Genomic DNA, 10,732 nt, shown 5'->3' on the forward strand with positions numbered 1-10,732 from the left:
AAATATTTTGGGTGTACCGAGATTAATGCCACAAACAACATAATAAGTACCTCATAACAAATCGTGTCGTAGGCACGGGTGATACCTAGTATATATACATATCGGGCTTGCTACGTCGACATACATAAATGACATACGCAATCCAAAATCGGACTTGAACATTATTCTAAGGGATGATTTTTGGTAGATATTATATTCCTACTATGGATAGTATCTCCACAAAAAATCAGTTCAATCGGATGTGTCCAGTCTTGTCAAAAGAGTGTTAAAATTATGGATCGTCAGATAAATTTCTAATTTGATGAACTCAACTTTTGGTAGGGTTAGACATGTTCAAAAGAGCTGATTTTTTGTGGAGATGATCTCCATGTTGTGGAGATCACATCCCCATAAAATTAGCTTTTATTTCATCGTGTAGGTAGATAGGATTGCGTATGTCAATTCCGTATGTCATTTCCTGTATGTCGATGTAGTCAACCCGTATACAGAAATGACATACAAAATTGACATACACAATCTAAAAGCAGACTTGCACATTGAACTAAAGGCTGATTTTTTGTAGAGATGACTTACCTGCCATGGATAACATCTCCCCAAAAAATCAGCTCAATTGGATGTCTCTAGTCTTGTCAAAAAGGTGTTTAAATTTTGGACCGTCAGATAATTTCTAACTTGAACTCAACTTTTGGTAGGGTTAAATATGTTCAAAGGAGCTGATTTTTTGTGGAGATGATCTCCATGTTGTAGATATCACATCCCCAAAAAATCAGTTTTTAGTTCATTGTGTAGGTAGGTAGGATTTGCGTATGTTAATTCCGTATGTCATTTCTGTATGTCAACGTAGCCAGCCCTATATATCGGTGGATATATTTTTTTTTGTTGACCGGTCAAAATTTTCGATATTTTCCAATATATCAACAGAAAAAAAAAAACAAAATTTTGACTGGTTTTTTAGGGGTTCGATATATCGCCCTAACATCGAAATATTTGGCCTTGGTTTGCATATACTCAGAAGTTTTTCGGATATAAGTAAGAGGGCTAAGAGTCGATCTATTGAACCTTGAGTCGTTCCGAGCAAGCTAAATATTCCAAAGATCAACACCAATCAAACACATTTGAATATTGTTATCTTGCATTATCTTGGATTCCTGAATTAGCCATTATATTCTCCTCTGAAAAGTATTGTAAAAGGGGTGATAATCGAATAGATCGAACAAAAAGACAGAGGAAGAATGGATTGTCAAGGTGTGTGAATACACTATCATTAAGAAGAGATTTCTCCCCCTCAGATGGTGTAAAGGCTTCACAGGCGTCTCTACTCACATGATTCTGAAGTAGACTGAGACACACTTCAATAGGCTACTCTCTATAACAACAACACAACTCTCTCTGGCGGCTGAAGGAAGAAGAGAATGAAAAGGTTTTTCGGTTTCTTCATTGAGCCTTTAGATCTGGATACGAGTCCTATTTATATAATGAAAAGGTTTGTTTTTGTTTCTAATACAATATTATAAACATATTGTAATAAGGAATCCAAAACTTGCTCAAGAAACAAAACTAATTTTGGGAATTGGCTAAGCCCACTAATATATCACACATGAGAAGCCCAAGCTCAAGCTTGAACCCGACAAAGTTAGCTTACCAATGTGGAACTATCACACAAACATAAAATAGGAGGAGACACTCATTGGTCTACTTCTCCAATTTGTATACACAAATAGTTTGAAATACATGAAGGAGAATTCCAACAAAAAGTACAATCATATGCAAAATTTCCTCTCTCAATCAGCCCAGCACAATTAATGACATACCAATTCAAATAGCTCGACCAAAAGTACATTCAAGGAAAAGATGCGAGGGAGTCTCACGAACAGATACACCTTGGTGCATATAGATAGATCATAAACTTGAAAATGATGGGATGCCAATAAATCCGCAGTTGGGATGACACCCTGCAAGCACTGCCATAGAAAGAATTGAATTTTGTATATCTTACTCAACTTCTCAGAAATTTTCACCACATCAACAATGATCCTGTTTTTGTTTTAAAAAATCTTTTTTTCTTTTACTAGAACCCTTTGAAACATGGCCATTAGGCCCATATTACAACACATTTCTCATAACAATTACCTTTAATAATTAACAAACACAAAAACATATATAATGAAGTTGACAATAATTATACTACAGTGAAGATTTTCAAGTCTTGTGACCATAATCCTCATCTCCAAATTAGAGCTGAGCTAGACGGCGAATGTCAATTGGGTAAGTATCAGTTGAAGACTGAGCACTGTATGACCTTCTTCCGACGATAAAATTAGCTGCTTCAGTTGGATGAAAGGCGTCCCAGAACACGTATTGATTCCGGTTTCTGCATGGAGTTTGGAAAGGCAGACAAGTGATTTGGCCATTGTTCCTACCCACCCCACAGCACCCTGCATTTGTAACTGTAAAGCCTGAAACGAAACATTATAACATGTCATTGTCATGATCATTCCAAGGTTTTTAGCTGTCAAAGTTGTAGTGTCATTGTGTCAACATGTCATTTAGGGATTTACCATTAGATGCAGGATTTCGAATTATATCGTCGAAGATTCCATAAGCATTAACATAGATAAATTGAGCATCATTTAGGTTATTGTTGAGGTTGTCCACCATATTCCTAAGCCTATCATTAAATAACCGACATGCGCTGTTGATTCTCTCGACGCATGTGCGGCCATCAGGACTATTAGCCAATGCATTTGGACTGCAACCAATCTGACCAACACCAATCAAAGCGACTTTCCTTGCTCCGTAGTTGTACAGAGTCTATGTATGTACACGAAAACAAGATTTCATTAGCACTTGGTAGAGACAATATTGCCATATATGTACATAATTTTTGATGAACTAAGAGAATGTAGTCAATGTACCCACCCTTAGTTGTTGAGAAAACTGTTGAATTAGAACATCGGCATATTGCACAGGGGTGAATTGGCGACTAGTTGGGTACGTTTGGGGCATGAAGTAGTTGTTAAGGTAGTCATTGTTGCCCAGTCCCACTGAATAAATACATTGCCTTAGATAAGCTGCTGCTGAATTTTCATCCCCAAGTATATTTACTACTTGTGAAACTGTATTTTGATAATTTCTCAGTTGCCCATTGAAAGCGATACGAGCGCCCTATTGAAACAAATACATAAATAAATAGTTATTTTTAATGAAAAAAAAAAACGGTTTAGTCATAAGTCATAACAACACTGCTGGTCTAGTTCTGCAAAATGTTTACCAGTTGTTGCCCAGTTTCATCCCTGATTCCAGCAGCGGCAGATGCGTAATTTACGCCTCCAAGTACTTGCCGGCCGCTGGCTTGTGCATAAGGTGGAATAAAGTTACGAAAACCCAATTGTTGAGCTGCAGCAAAGAAAAATTGTTCAGACAAAAGTCTTGATTTTCCACATGAAGGTATATGGTAGAGTAACTACAGTATTATGTTCACCAAAAACATGACAACACTAATCATACATACATAATTCTAGTATTATTGGGGTGTAAAAAAACAATTATGCAAATCATCATTTTATTCATGGTGAGGAATTATACAATTATAAAAAACTTTTGCTTCCCTTAAATGTGAAAGAAAACTCTACATGCCATGCATTACCATAAAAAAAATATCTACGAATTGATTATTGGAGCTTTTCTGTACTTGGCAAACTTTGAAGAAAAGGTACAGAGGATTCTTGACTTTTTGTCCTCCCATTATGATCTAATTGTTGTGGGCCTATGATCATTTTATAACTCAGAAGCTGGATCTAAATCCACTCCAACACTCACCATTTTGCCCATAAATGATAAATATGATCAACGAAAGGGACGACGGTATGTAGCCATGTAGGCCCTGGTGCAACTAAATGCACACTCGATCGTCACAAAGACTAAAGAATAAATTGCACATTGCCTACTACTACTTTGCAAGTTTGCATAACCTACCAATATGAAATCTATCTCACTATGTAGTTGCTGTAAAATCATGTTTTGTTGTAAGATAGATTAGTATTGCTAAAATGTTTTACTATATAAATTATAAAATGGTATATTTATACTTACATAACAATTTTTTTTCAGAATTTAAGATTTCATACAAAAAACAGAAAGAATAATATAATAAGCAAGGAAATATCATTTGGCTTTGAAGTCAGATAATATTCCACCCCAAAATGCTAAATTGCTAACAAGCTTCCCCTCAAAGAGAAAAGAAGCATCCAGTTGTCAGGTTAACGACACCAGCTAGAAGGCAGAGCTTCAGGATTTAAACAACCATAAAATGAATTTTCAACAAGCTAAGTGTACCTTTTTTCTAGAAATAATCACTTAATAGTATGGTGAAAGAACTACATAGACTACATAATCGAGCGCATATTAGAGAATATGTCTTCAATTTGTCATGCATCCTAAAAGGAATTAACTATATATAGGAGTCAAAACTTATACTGTGGTTGTGAACTTGTGATATCAGCTAACCAACTATGTACACAAAATTATAGGGAAAAAGGCGAAAGCATACCAATAACATCGACAGTGGTCAGACCATTAGAAAACCTTCCGGTTGGTCCTCCACTGAAATCGATCCCGTAAGGCAAATAATTAGCTCTAGCCAATGAAGCAATATTGTTATTGTTTCCATTATCAACTAACGAATCTCCGAAAATGAAGTAACAAGGAACTTGGGGTCCTCCTGGCCTTTGTCCCTCAACCAAAGTGTTCAAATTCAGCACCAACACCAACAACGCGAAAACACCCCACATTTTCATTTGCTCACCAGACATAGTACACAGAGCTAAAAAGGAACCAAATGAAGTACTAATTAATTGAAGGCTAAGGTGATGAGCAAAGGAAAGATTATTGGCGAATGTAAAGGCAAGTGAGATACATTTATTTATAGGAGTGGCAAATGCTTGCATGAATTTTGGATATAGTTGACTAGTGATAGGGCCACGTTTTATTGCTTTTACAGTTGAGAGAGTTAAGTTGATGCATTAATTTTCACGCGGATGTGGAACATGGGTCTTGGAGTGAGTTAAGACTTCTGCCGGCTCTGAATGTCAAGTGAGGCAGTGAGCTAGGTTCGTTCCAATTCTTGCAAATCCCACGACATTGGCCTATCAATTTCAGCAAATCCTGAAATTCGCATGTGAAACAAGTGTTAATTAACTTAACACAGTCCCCGCGTACGCTAACTAATTTGAAAAACCTCGATTTCTAGGTGGTGTTTGTCAATAAACCCATAGATAGAACTCACTTAGAAAACCGGTTTACCAAGTGAGGGTGCCCAAGAGTTTATCTACTAGATCATGCCCAGGTATCTAAACTATGAGGGTGCCCAAGAACTTATCTACTAGATCATAACTCTGTGAGGGTGCCCAAGAGCTTATCTATTTGTCATTGCCAATGCCAACACCAATTTTGGGACTCCCCCTTAATGGGTAGAACTCACTTGAAAAACCGGTTTACTGAATGAGGGTGCCTAAGAGCTTAATCTCCTCTCAAACTCTGTGAGGGTGCCCAAGAGCTTATCTATTTGTCATTGCCAATACCAACACCAATTTTGGGACTCCCCCTTAATGCCAAGGTTGGAAGCACTCGGTTAACATTTTTTTTTTTTGACTCTCTTATACTATGTCAATAAACTCATTGGTAGAATTCACTTGGACAAACTTCCTACCAAGTGAGGGTGCCCAAGAGCTTATCTACTAGCTCATGCCCAAGTATCCAAGCAATATGAGTCTATTATTCCTAACAGTGCTAAGTTATATTGGTGATAGTTTACATTAGGGACCGGTATATGAACTTCATTCAAACAAATTTAAAAAAAACTACGCAACTAAAAACAATGAATTAGAGCTTGCATGTTTTTTGGTGGATGAGATTATGTTAGTTATTCACGCAGTGGAGATCAACCTTACAAAAAATTAACTCATTTGAATGTCAGTTACTTAGAATGTTATAATATTATGCATGTAACCGGCCTACCCTATCACTCTTCATGATTATATTGGATATTGATCGGTACTCTGCAAGTTTAGCTTAGGTTGCCTAATTGTAGTTTGAAAAAAAGGAAATGAAGAGTTACATATCTTGATCGTATTATAAAGGCAATTAATTAAAAGATGTGATGGGCTTCAAAATAATTTTCAAAAAATAAATGTTCTTTTATATTAGAACTAGCCTCTTTGTACGTGTCTCCGCCATGTTAACAATCTATGATTTTATTTTATTTTTCATTAATTTCTAGACGTGAAACTACCATTTTACTCCTGCAAAAGACAAAATAAAAAAATAAAACAAAAAATGACATGAGCTATAATATTTGTGTTTGGAAAGGGGTAAAATTGGAAAACAAAATTAATGGCGTGATGAATTTACTGTTGAAGCCCTCGTTTTCTTTAAAGAAGTTAGATAGATTGGAAACAAATTAATCTCACCAATGCGGGATTATGTGAAAAAGTATATTATTTGTGAGCTATATATTCTAACTACTTAAAAACTCAATAGCACAGGCATTCTCATAATTTTCTGGTTATGATAATGCATGCATAATACATAAACTTATATGATCATCAATTGATCGACATTGAGAATAGACAAGATGTTGCCGACCCCAGTTTGCATAAGCACATCTTCAATGAACTCGAGGTCTAGCTAGCTGTTTATGATCATTTGTGTTTACAACTGTTGACTCCGGATTTGTTAGGCTACAAGCCTACAACTTGTAGGAGCAATAATTTCACCCTTCAAACTGTTCAGTCATAGTGTACCATACCAACTTAAAAGCTCGAAAGAGGTTGGTCAGTGGACATGGTCATGGGGACTGAAGAAAAAGTCCAAAGCATAATGGATGCCTCAATAGCAAACTAAAAAGATTTGGGCCATTAGAATTTAGAAGTACCAAAACCATAAAGCCTTCATTAGTTTTTTTTTCTTTTCGATAATAAGCCTTCATTAGTAAATTGAGGCAACAAAATTTCACAGAATTTTGTGATAGTTCATATAGTTGGCATAATTTCACCATTGACTCCAAATATACAGTGTGTTCGCATTTATCTGTTGATATTTTGTTGGCGTCAGTTTTTCCGTTTAAACTCTGTAATTTGCGGACACAGTTGGCACATTTTGGCAATATATGCCAAGATTTCAGATGTTAGTAAAATTTTGAGCTTTGGCAACGATTAGCTGATTAGGGGTGAGCCTGTGACTGTGATTATACCTTGTCTGCTTAGAAGGACAATTTGACGTGTTTGGTAATGCTTTGATTTAAATGCATGGAAGGAGCTAAATGCATGAAGAAAAACAAAACGTGTCCATCTCAGATGGCATGTGGTTTAGTTCAGAACTTCAAAATATCTAGCCACTGTGGTCAACATTTGCATGATCCATAAAATTCAAAATAGAAATCTACTGACTACTGTTGAATGTTGATACTTTGATAGACTTTAATTGTAAAAGTGCATAAACACCCAATGCTTAGTTGTATATAGACTCAGTCCAAGGCCACCTCAAGTCGGTGCACAAATTGCGTCTGGATGGAGATAGAAACTTCTGTACACCATTTTTGTAGGATACATTGTCTGTTACCTAAACTGTACGTGGAAATGTGGAATTATCAATCAATCTGTATTCCTATGCTATTGGTAAAGTCATACAGTTGGAACTTGAAAATCTCTACTCACTACTCCGTACTCACTACCCATGGCACCATCAGAAATCTCAATTCCTAGGCCATTTGAAGTTCTCACAATATTTTGCGTTTGGTCTCCAAACTCCAAAGTAGTATTCATTTTGTAGGTTTTTACGCAGAGTTCCTCAGTTCGCCATACAAAATGAAATGATTTCCACACTTTAGGCCTTACAATCAAACTTTCCAACCCAAAATCAAGAATAAGTCCACCAAAGTTGTATGTAATTCCAATTTTAAACAGTTACACAAAATGATGAAATGAACTCATCCTCTCTCACATTTCAAAGATCACCACTACGTCCATACTGATTTCCCGAAGAAAATTGTACAAAAATGTCTTTAAATATTTGAACAACCCCATTTAAGTCATTTGACCCTAACTCAAGACAATCTCTCAACAAATCTCCTTCCGCCTCTCTTTGTAACATCAACACCAAATCTCTTAAAGGCCCCTGCAAACATCAATCCAAAAAGCTCAAATTAGCAAAAACAACAGTACAACACTAATGTAAGCCAAATAATAAAACTTACCGATTTAAAAAACACTTGAAGAAGTCTTCGAAACACCGATTCAGAACTCACTAAAATACTCTGATAGTTCCTCAAAACCCATTCAGCTCGTTTTTTACCCGATTCCAACTGAGTCAGCTCATTTAAAGCTTGTAATAACCGATTCATGTCACGAACCATTCCAATTGAAGAACCCATATCTCTCCAAGCGTAGTTTTTTAAATAATCCCACCCAATTGAAAACATTCCTTTATAAAGACTTAACCCACCATCTAACTTGTCAGCTATGTTTTGTGCCCGTTTCGAGCCTTGGTAATCTCCTTTTGAGTAACGGAGGTTTGCTACTCGGGTCATGAGTGAGTGGGTTAGTGATAATAGGGTTCGGAATTGTTGGAGTGTGATTGCTTTGGTCGGGGATGGTGTTGAGAGAAAGAGAATGAGGAGGAGGAGGAGGGGTGTTTTAGGCATTTTATTTATGTTGTATGTAGAAATGGCACTCGAATGGGGTTTGGATTGTAGAAGAGTGAAACTGAAAATGGATCTGTTTTTCTTTTTTTTGGGCTAGGCCCAACCCAATAAGTGTTATAGACTTATAGCCCCTAACTTCTTACTGAAACATCTTTCTTACTAAAACAAAGATGTGAATTTCTTACTAGAACAAAGATGTGAATGATTGATGTATACTGTGTTCAGTATAGTAGGGTGCAAGTGGATATCTAAATATTCGAATCCGATTCAAATTCGTATTAGATATTATCTGAAAATTTTCGATATCAAATTTGGATTCGGATAATTTTTTATGTCCGAACTGGTTTCGGATACGGTCATATTCGCATCCGATAATATCCAATCCGATTTTAAAAACTAATAGTTATTATATATAATTAATTTATTAATTTTTTATTATATAAAATTATAAACTAATAATAACAAAATAATAATAATAAATAATAAATATATATATATATTTATACTAGTTTTTATAGTGGTAAAATGAATTATTCAAAACAAATAAAATTTTAATTAATATTAATTTTCTGATCGGATATTATCTGATATATCCGATTCGAATATCCGAAATCGGATTCGAATAGAATTTTTAATATCCGTCGGATTCGAATATCAGTATAAATTTTCAGATTCGAATTCAGATAGAAACATATCCGAATCTGAACCTATCCGTTTGCAACTACAGTATACTGAAAAGCTTTCAGCTTAATGGTGTAAATTATTGTTGCTTGGGTTTCTCGTGTGGATCCACAATTTAGACCAGAGTAGAAAAGAACGTGTTCAAATTTCTAATTGATCAAGTATTAGGTGTTTGAAATATCTACTATAAGTTGTGTGGTCTCCAAGACTATATAAGTTGGTTCCTCTTGCATACAGGGCGGGCAAAGTTCATATCGTCAGTATACAAGAGAATCATGAAAAGGGCACGATATTCCACTCTGAAAGTCTTTGGCTTGTTCTGACTGTTAGCGCCCAAAGACCGCTTTAATTTTTGGCTAGTAACTAGATAACTCAAATCCCTTGTCAGCACTAGAGAAATCTTACAGTAATATGTCTCTACCAAAGTTAATTTGGTGTGGTTTCAAAGAAATGACAACATTGACATATAGAGTAATGAGATCAAATCAGGTAGACAGATGCTTGTATTGGCAGCATCTTTATAAATGTTGGATTCACAAGTGGGAATATCCTTTCCAAGTTTCCAAGTTTCCAAGTTTTCTATAGGTTTAAATGAATGTTAACTTGCAATTAGGTTTGATTTGGCTAAAGCATAGTATATGGCAGTCTGTTGCCTTCACTGAACATTTTTGTACTCTTTTTTCTTTCATTTAATACGATTTAGCTTAGCAATTTTTTTTTTGGCAGCATCTTTGAATGTCTCACTCATAGGCGCCGTGCCATATAACTTGTGATCATGAGAATGTGGTTAATTCTGGAGCGCTTTCCTTTTACATTTTTATTGGGTATTATCAGAGGACTAATTAAACTCGAGAACATATTGGTATTATGTATTTGACTAAGTTTATGAATGGAAGTCAAAAAGTATTTTTTCGTAAAAATTCTTATTTTAGTTCAAAAAATGAAGACACACTACTTTCAATAGTCCCAACCTAAAACAAGAAAAGTTGAAAATAATTCATAATTAAAAAATCTTAAGTATTGACTACGTCATTTTTGTTATGAGTACTTAAGTTTAATCAAAACAATGAAAAATTAATCCTTCGTGATGAGACACACCACAAATGTCAGCTATCATCTTCAGCCAGCTGCCATTATATCTTTTGTGGGAAACAATCACTAGGTTGAATTTTTTCATTTATAACAGAATTCCGATACAACCCATTTCCATACTAGAAATTGTTAATCTGTTTGTTAAACCAGTAATTCATTTCCCTAGTTACACATAAGTTGATCATTACCCAAAAAAATAAGTTAGGAAGTTATTGTGAACACACTTGCAGGTGCCTCTTTTTATAAAGTTTGAGAGAGCAT

General features: G+C 35.4%; 2 protein-coding genes across 2 annotated transcripts; both read right to left on the reverse strand.

Annotated features, from left to right (window-relative positions):
• Positions 1 to 1,962: 1,962 nt before the first annotated feature.
• LOC147478414 (GDSL esterase/lipase At1g29670-like) lies at positions 1,963 to 4,953 on the reverse strand. Its single transcript, XM_086583519.1, has 5 exons — positions 4,550 to 4,953; positions 3,272 to 3,396; positions 2,920 to 3,165; positions 2,559 to 2,811; positions 1,963 to 2,456 (listed from the first exon to the last, which is right to left on the reverse strand). The coding sequence occupies exons 1-5, from the start codon at positions 4,944 to 4,946 to the stop codon at positions 2,233 to 2,235; spliced, it is 1,245 nt and encodes a 414-aa protein (XP_086439645.1). The 5' UTR covers positions 4,947 to 4,953; the 3' UTR covers positions 1,963 to 2,232.
• A 2,968-nt stretch (positions 4,954 to 7,921) lies between these two features.
• Positions 7,922 to 8,786, reverse strand: LOC147478415 (adenine phosphoribosyltransferase). Its single transcript, XM_086583521.1, has 2 exons — positions 8,252 to 8,786; positions 7,922 to 8,172 (listed from the first exon to the last, which is right to left on the reverse strand). The coding sequence occupies exons 1-2, from the start codon at positions 8,696 to 8,698 to the stop codon at positions 8,002 to 8,004; spliced, it is 618 nt and encodes a 205-aa protein (XP_086439647.1). The 5' UTR covers positions 8,699 to 8,786; the 3' UTR covers positions 7,922 to 8,001.
• Between the last annotated feature and the right edge of the window lie 1,946 nt (positions 8,787 to 10,732).

Source organism: Coptis chinensis, chromosome 9 (assembly GCF_015680905.1).
Source record: "Coptis chinensis isolate HL-2020 chromosome 9, ASM1568090v1, whole genome shotgun sequence".
Taxonomy (NCBI): Eukaryota; Viridiplantae; Streptophyta; class Magnoliopsida; order Ranunculales; family Ranunculaceae; genus Coptis; species Coptis chinensis.

Excerpts from the sequence above, each read along its gene's own strand:
- LOC147478415 (XM_086583521.1), bottom strand. The coding sequence starts at position 8,698 with ATGCCTAAAACACCCCTCCTCCTCCTCCTCATTCTCTTTCTCTCAACA. Across the intron at positions 8,173-8,251 it reads TTCAAGTGTTTTTTAAATCG|GGGCCTTTAAGAGATTTGGT; the intron begins GTAAGTTTTATT and ends TGATGTTTGCAG.
- LOC147478414 (XM_086583519.1), bottom strand. The coding sequence starts at position 4,946 with ATGCAAGCATTTGCCACTCCTATAAATAAATGTATCTCACTTGCCTTT. Across the intron at positions 2,812-2,919 it reads AGTTTTCTCAACAACTAAGG|ACTCTGTACAACTACGGAGC; the intron begins GTGGGTACATTG and ends GTACATACATAG. Across the intron at positions 2,457-2,558 it reads TCGAAATCCTGCATCTAATG|GCTTTACAGTTACAAATGCA; the intron begins GTAAATCCCTAA and ends GTTTCGTTTCAG.